This window comes from Mesocricetus auratus, unplaced genomic scaffold (assembly GCF_017639785.1).
Source record: "Mesocricetus auratus isolate SY011 unplaced genomic scaffold, BCM_Maur_2.0 Super-Scaffold_100047, whole genome shotgun sequence".
Taxonomy (NCBI): domain Eukaryota; kingdom Metazoa; phylum Chordata; class Mammalia; order Rodentia; family Cricetidae; genus Mesocricetus; species Mesocricetus auratus.
In genome coordinates this window covers 1,914,592-1,923,077 of record NW_024429224.1, presented here as the reverse complement: position 1 = coordinate 1,923,077, position 8,486 = coordinate 1,914,592, and the positions used below count along the sequence as shown (strand labels likewise).

General features: G+C 40.2%; 1 protein-coding gene across 1 annotated transcript; it reads right to left on the bottom strand.

Moving 5' to 3' along the window:
• Nucleotides 1-7,522: 7,522 nt before the first annotated feature.
• LOC101831081 (olfactory receptor 1G1-like) lies at nt 7,523-8,470 on the bottom strand. The gene has a single exon (XM_005082103.1). It carries the CDS (start codon nt 8,468-8,470, stop codon nt 7,523-7,525), a length of 948 nt encoding a protein of 315 aa, XP_005082160.1.
• Nucleotides 8,471-8,486: the final 16 nt, after the last annotated feature.

Below are 8,486 nucleotides of genomic sequence, written 5' to 3'. Positions count from 1 at the left end.
CTATCTGTCTGTTTTTGTGTTAATACCAAGCTGTTTTCATTACTATAACTCTATAGTACAGCTTGAAGTCAAGTATGGTGAGGCCTCCAGAAGTTCCTTTATTGTATAGGGTTGTTTTGGTTATCCTAGGATTTTCCCCATATAAAGTTGAATATTATTCTTTCAAGGTTTGTGAAGAATTGTGCTGGCATGATGATAGGGATTGCATTGAATCTGTAGATTGCTTTTGGCAAGATTGCCATTTTTACTATGTTGATCCTACCTATCCAAGAGCTTGGGAGATCTTTCCATTTTCTGATAGCTTTTTCAATTTCTTTCTTTAAAGACTTAAAGTTCTTGTCATAGAGGTCTTTCACTTGTTTGGTTAGAGTTATCCCAAGATATTTTATGTTGTTTGTGGCTATTGCGAAGGATGATGTTTCTCTGATTTCTTTCTCAGCCCATTTATCATCTCTATATAGGAGGGCTACTGATTTTTTTGAGTTAATCTTGCATCCTATCATTTTACTGAAGGTTTTTATCAGCTGTTGGAGTTCCTGGTATACTTTTTGGGTCACTTATGTAAGCTATCATATCATCTTCATATGGTGAAAGTTTGACCTCTTTCCAATTTGTCCTCTTTTATTTTCTTATTCCTCTAGCTAGAATTTCAAGTACAATTTTGAAGAGATATGGAGATAGTGCACAGCCTTGTCCTGTTCCTGATTTTAGAATAATCACATTGAGTTTCTCTCCAATTAGTTTGATGTTGGCTGTTGGCTTGCTGTATATTCCCTTTATTATGTTTAGATATGTTCCTGTTATCCCTGGTGTCTCCAAGTCCTTTATGATGATTGGGTGTTAGATTTTGTCAAAGACTTTTTCAGCATCTAGTGAGATGATCATATGGTTTTTCTTTTTCAGTTTGTTTATATGGTGGATTACATTGATGGATTTTGTATGTTGAACCATCCCTGCATCCCTGGGATGACGCCTGCTTGATCATGTTGGATGATTTTTCTGATGTGTTCTTGGATTCAATTTGACAGTATTTTATTGAATATTTTTTCAATAATTTCGTGAGGGATATTGGTCCGTATTTCTCTTTCTTAGTTGTGTCTGTGTGGTTTGGGTATGAAGGTAATTGTAGCCTGGTAAAAAGAGTTTGGCAATGACCCTTCTGCTTCTATTGTGTGGAACAATTTGAGGAGAATTGGTGTTAGGTTTTCTTTGAATTTCTGGTAGAAGTGTGCACTGAAACCATCTGGCTCTGGGTTTTTTCTGGCTGTTTCTATTTCTTTAAGGATTATAGGTCTATTTAATTTTTATCTGTTCTTGATTTAATTTTGGTAAGTGATATCTATCCAGAAAATTGTTCATTTCCAATAAGTTTTCCAATTTTGTGGAGTACAGGTTTTCAAATAATGACCTGATGATTCTCTGGATTTCCTCAGTATCTATTGTTATGCCACCCTTTTCATTTCTGATTTTGTTAATGTGCTTATTCTCTCTGGCCTTTGTTTAGTTTGGATAAAGGGTTTTCTATCTTACTGATTTTCTTAAAGAACCAACTGTTTGTTTTACTGATTCTTTGTATTGTTTACTTTATTTCTACTTTATTAATTTCAGCCCTGAATTTGATTTTTTTCCTTGAGTATACTCCTTCTGCGTGAATTTGCTGTTTTTATTTCTAGAGCTTTCAGGTGTGCTGTTAAGTTTCTAGTGTGACTATTCTCTAGTTTGTTATGATGACTCTTTCCCGCCAGCCTGGTCCCACAGCCGCATCAACCCCAAATGAACACTCAGAGATTTATATTAATTATAGTATGTTGACTGCTGGAAATGACTTCTTAGTGGGTAGCTCTGACTTAATTATTAACCCATAACTAGTAATCTATGATTTTCTACATCGTTTTCTCTTAATGGAGAAAACCTTACTTGTGTCCTCTCTTCCAGGGATCACAGATGATTGCTTTCTGCCTACACTTCCCAGAATCCACCTCATCTCCTAGACCTACCTATCTTGCTGCCCTATCAGCCACAGTGTTTTATTCATCAACTAATAAGAGAAACATATGTAGAGAAGACATTCCCATCACCAACTCTTTTCTGTCTAAATAAATAGAAAGTTTTTAACTTTAGCATAGTCAAATTATATATAATCAACAGTTGTTAAGCAAGGACTGTAATTACAATATGTAGTCCATTAACATTTAGCAAGATTTAAAGAAAATATTCTATCATCTATCCTATCTTAGTGAGTCTAAAGTCCTATATGTAACTTATCTTTTATCAAAACTAAGTAAAACCATAACCATAACTATCTGTCTTCAACTCCATCAAAGACCACAGAAGGATAGTTTATAAACTCTAGAATTGACAGATACATCTCGCTACCTGGACAGTTACCTGAAGTTCTTCTGTAACCTTGGGGCATCCATCTTCATCCCATAGGCCATAACATGTCTGGCAGACTTCTCAGCAAAGCAGGGAATTTTAAATTGTCCACCTGTATTGACAATTTGTCAGTCATTTTTTGTGTCCTGCAGAATGTCTGGGAGACTCTTCCATGAAGCAGGGACCCTATAGCATGGTCCCATTTTGTTTTAGCAGTCAACTTTCCTGTGGGTCCTGCATGTCCACTTTATACAGCATACAGTCAAACAGTACAGACAAGCACAGGCTAGTCTTGCCATGTCAAAGGCAAACCCCATAACAAGTTTCTTAGATGCCCATCTTCCTCGATGATGTTATTGGTGTTGCCAGGAGCAGTTGTGTCTCACTGTCATGAAAACTCTAAGCCATTTTAAATGCCATATTCTGTAGGTCTTTGAAAGATTTGAAGACTATCTATCCATCTTAAGTATATCTCTGTATATCTAGAAAACCTAAGTTTTGACTATCATAGGTAACTATCTATAGTCTGTACTTATTACACACTACATTTTTTAAATGAGCTATATAAACACAATGCCTAAACAAGAGGAGAAATATGCATATAACAAAAGTTATCTTAAATTGTATCAATAAATGAAAATCCATTCCAATACAAATATTCATTTCTATATCATAATCCCCCTTTTTCCTTCCAGTGGGTACATCTGAGGCCTCTCCCAGTGTGTGTGGGGCCAAGGCTCTGATGGTAGCAGATGCTGGATGATTTGGGCTGCCCACAGGTCTCTGGGGATTTGGTGGATGGGCTTCACATATTAGTTTATTCATAATAATAATAATAACACACAGATTCTAGTTTTCCAGGTTAGAGAGAAAGAGAGCAAGAGGAGATCAGATCATGTACAAGTGGTTAAGGGTCTTAATTCATGGTTTATGAATTAACCCTGACTTCTTACTATAATACTAAATGCTATTATAATTGGGTTGGGTAGACCAACCACTTAATGGAATGAAGAAATCAAGGGCTGGGGAGAGGGCTCAGTGCTTAAGAACACTGGATGCACTTTAAGAGGACTCAGGTTGGATTCCACATGATTGCTCACCACACCTGTAATTCCAGTTCCAAGGGATCTGATGCCCTCTTCTGGTCTCCATGAGCACCACCCATGTACATAGTACACAAATTATAAAATGCAGTCAAACACCCATATAACAATAAATGCAGATGTCAAAGTTCATCCTTTTCAAGTGATTATGCAGTTCTTATATTGTTCATCGATGACAAAGTTGATGATGAAACATAGGACAAGCCTCCTTCTTGGAACACTCACTGTTGGTACTCAAGCATCTGTACTGGCCTACCCTTGGGGTTGTCAGAGGAGATGCACTCAGCTGCAGCCACTAAGAGCACTATCTGTGCTCATTCACTACCTTCCCTTTTGAAAGAGTATTGCAAACCTCCCATTTCTCTCTCTCTCTCTCTCTCTCTCTCTCTCTCTCTCTCTCTCTCTCTCTCTCTCTCTAGCTCTAGCTCTGTCTCTCCTTCTCCCCCTCTTCTCTTCTGCGGCTTTTGTCCCCAGAGGCTGGTGTCCCTTTTCCCCTTCCTCCTTTTCCCATTCACTTTTCCCCAGTAAATACCCCTCCACCAGCACCATTGAATGAATTGGTACAGGAGACCGCTTCCTGAACATAAACATCAGTAGCACAGACACTGAGATCGACTATTAATAAATGGAACCTCCTGAAACTGAGAAGCTTCTGTAAGGCAAAGGACACAGTCAACAAGACAAAAAGGCAGCCCACAGAATGGGAAAAGATATTCACTAACCCCACATCTGACAGAGGGCTGTGTTGCCAAAATTTACAAAGAATTCAAGAAGCAAGTCCCTAAAACACCAAAGGATCCAATTGAAAAGTAGGCTACAGAACTAAATAGAGAATTCTCAATAGAGGAGTCTAAAATGGCTGAGAGACACTTAAGAAAATGCTCAACATTCTTAGCCATTAGGGAAATGCAAATCAAAACAACTCTGAGATATCATCTTACTCCTATAAGAATGGGAAAAAAGCAACAAAGCACCAATGACAGCTTATGCTGGAGACGATGTGGAGAAAGGGGAACACTCCTCCATTGCTGGTGGGAGTGCAAGCTTGTACATCCACTATGGAAATTCTTCAGGAAAATGGGAATCAGTCACCACAAGACCCAGAAATTCTACTCTCAGGCATTTACCCAAAAGATGCCCATTCATACAACAAGGATTGTGTTCCACTATATTCATAGCAGCATTATTTGTAATAGCCAGATCCCGGAAGCAATCTAGATGCCCCACAACTGAAGAGTCGATAGAGAAAATGTAGTACATTTACACAATGGAGTACTACTCAGTAGAGAAAACAAACAAACAATGGAATCTTGAAGTTTGCAGGCAAATGGATGGCACTAGAAAAAGCATCTTGAGTGAGGTAACCCAGTCACAAAAAGAGAAACATGGTATGTACTCACTCATATATGGATTTTAGACATGGATCAGGGGAGTGTCAGCCTACAATCCCATTGCCAGTGAGTCTGGGAAATAGGGGGTTTCCCAAGAGTGATGTAAATGATACTTCAGAGAAGGGGAATAAGGCAAGATCTCCTGAGCAGATTGGGAGCATGAGGGGAGTAGAGAGGGAACCTGGAAAAAGAGAGGGGGAAAAGATTAGGGGAGAGGAAGACATGGGGGAGCAGGAAGGTTGAGTCAGGGGAAGACTAAAGGAGAGCAGGATGGCAGATACCATAATAGAGGGAGTCATTATAGGTTTGAAGAGAGAGCTGACACTAGTGAGATTCCCAGAGATCTATAAGGATGACAGCAGCTGGCAAACTAAGCAATAGTGGAGAGACTACATTAATAGCCCCTCACTGCTGATGAGATTGACGACTACCTTATATGCCATCCTAGAGCCTTCATCCAGAAACTGATGGAAGCAGAGGCAGACACCCACAGCTAAACACTGAACTGAACTGGAACCCAGTGACAGAGAGGGAGGAGTGATGAGCAAAGGGGTCAAGACCATGCTGGTGAAACCACAAAGACAGCTGACCTGAACAAGAGGGAGCTCATGGACCCCTGACTGATGGCTGAGAGGCCAGCATGGGACTGATACAGACCCCCTGAACGTGGGTGTCAGTGAGGAGGCCTTGGCAGTCTCTGGGGTCTTGGGTAGTAGATCAGTGTTTACCATGGTGAACGAATGAACTTTGGGAGCCCATTCCACATGGAGAGATACTCTCTCAGCCTGGACACATCGGGGAAGGCTTAGGCCCTGGCCCAGATGAAATGACAGTTTCTAGATATTCCCCTGTGGAGGGCTTGAATGGTGATTCCTGGGGAATGGTGTGGGGATTAGGTGGGGGGCAAGGGAGGAGGGGTGGGAGAGGTAGCTGGGATTGACATGTGAAGCAAGCATGTTTCTAATTTAAAAACAAAAACATAAAGATGCTCTGTCTCAATGCATCTTTCTCTCATGTGTCACTTTTAAAAATTACAAAACTTCTCCGGCATTTGTGGCACATGCCTTTAATCCCAGCACTCAGGAGGCAGAGGCAGGCGGATCTCTGTGAGTTCCAGACCAGCCTGGTCTACAAGAGTTAGTTCTAGGACATCCTCCAAAGCCACAGAGAACCCCAAAATTACACTTACCACCAGATTAAATGTAAAGTATTAGAATATTCATTTGTGGTTTTTTCTATCATATACAATGAAGTCTATGCTCTTGGGGCTAAAGATAGCTTCCTCAGTTCCTTTACAACGTATGCTAGAGATAGCTTCCTTGATTCTTCTACAATTTAAGCTAAACAGAACTTAGACATCAATGCTTGTTTCATAGGAATTCATGACTTTGCAAGAGCACTTCAGGGCACCTGAAAAAAAAATGCCACAGGCTGTTTGGGCGATAAATAGGGAATTGCCCAGAATATTTGACATTACAAAGAGTATCAGAAGTTACAGCTGCCATCAGTTCTATCACCATCCTCATTGGTCAATGTATTTACCAAGTGTGAAAGCTGCAACAGATAAATTTCAGGTTCAGGAACTGCAGTGACTATTCTCTCAGAGACAAGTATTCGTGTGGATGCTCGGGGCTCAAGGAAGAAAGCATCAGTTTCATTTCATGTCCTCATTTTTAGGTTGCAAATTAGTAGTCCTATACAGAGATGATCTTTGTCTGTTTTACTGTTTCCTATTTGAGCAGGTTGATGGAGGACATTAAGATACCATTTTATAGTCTGAACTCATCAGTGAGATCTTAAGACACTGACAAGTGTGTAGAGATGGAATTAACATAAAATGGATTGCAAGAGCAGAATTTCTCTTGAGTTGTCTACAGGTTATCGGCACAACCCTTTATTAACGTTTCCTCTGGGAGATCCAGTGGCTAAATTGTTGAGTTATAGTTTATAATAGATCTACAAAGACTTTTAGCATCATGCTGAGGAAAGACAAACTCTTGTCCTTGACCATATGGGTTGACTCATAAGTTATTTGGCATAGTTAACTAGAGACCTACGCTGAAACATAGAGTGGTGTGCCCTTGGAGAACACTTGAATATCCAAACAAGCTGCACATTTGCCTTTCTCTGTCACAGAATCATGGTAGTACTTAGACATGGTTGGTTGGACCAGTGCATGCATGCAGTGTGAGGGAATAGAGAAAAAGGACAATGATTGAGAGAAGCACATAGATCTCATGATTACTTAGGTGTACTGTAACAATTGTTTTTGCCACTGATTATCTCTGTGATTTCAGACAGGTAATTTAATCTCTAGGAGCCTCTGGTGTTTTTACTGTTGTTATGTTTAATAAAAAGAAGAAGAAAAGTTGACCTCAGGAGAACATGTTGAATATTGCTGATGATAATGAATATCTAAGCAAATGAATTAAACCAAGCAAATACACACATGTATGTGCATACACACGCCTCTCAGAGACATTTACAATAGATATCATGCTTTTATCCCCTCTTATTAAATGAGAAAATGTCTCTCAATGAACTTTTTAAAGTCTGTCTTTGTAAAGTTAGCAAGTACAAGATCCAAGATTTTAACTTCAGCATGAAGCCAATTCTATAAGTTTACTTCGCCAAAGTTCTCAAAAGGATGTTTTAACCTTGTGGAGATTGCAGTGTACTTCTGTTCAAGAATCTTCTCAAGGCACTCTTTATATCTTTGTTTCTCAGGCTATAGATGAATGGGTTCAGCATGGGGGTCACCACAGCATACATCACTGCTGCAATCCTGTCCTTGCTGGTGGAGTCAGTAGCAGATGGAATGAAGTACACTCCAATTGCGGACACATAGAACAGGAAAACTGCTGAGAGATGGGATCCACAGGTGGAGAAGGTCTTCCATTTTCCACTTGATGATGGGATTCTCACAATTGTGACCACAATGCGAATATATGAAACAATGATTAGCAAAGGAATCAAAACAGTTAATGCCCCTCCCCAGTAGAGCAGCACACACTGGTTGGCATAAGTGTCAGAACAAGAGAGCTTCAACAGAGGAAGCAGTTCACAAAAGAAATGGGGAATGATGTTGTCCATGCAGAAGGATAACTGAGCTAGGAGAATGATGTGTGTTAGAGAGTATGAATGGGCAAGGAACAGGGATATGGTTACCAGCAGGATGCAGCATCTGGGACTCATGACCAAAGTGTAGTGAAGGGGATAGCATATGGCCACAAGCCTGTCATAAGCCATCACTGCCAGGAGGAAAACATCAAGTCCAATGAACCACAGGAAGAAATAGATCTGAGACAGGCATCCAGTGTAAGGGATGGTGTGCCTGTGAGCTTGGATGTTCACTAGCATCCTGGGGACTGTTGTAGATGATAAACACAGGTCAGTGAGGGAGAAGTTGGCCAGAAAGAAATACATGGGTGTGTGGAGGCGTGGATGAGAGCCAATTGCCAGGAGAATGAGCATGTTCCCTACCACAGTGACTAGGTATATGACAAAGAAGATACCAAAGAGGAAAGGTTGCTGTTCTTGATGCTCAGAGAGGCCCAGGAGGAGAAATTCAGAAACACTGCTGTGGTTTTTTGTTTTCATAATTCAGTGGAACTAA

What these genes read in the sequence shown, in the direction of transcription:
- LOC101831081 (XM_005082103.1), bottom strand. Translation starts at nt 8,470, where the DNA reads ATGAAAACAAAAAACCACAGCAGTGTTTCTGAATTTCTCCTCCTGGGC.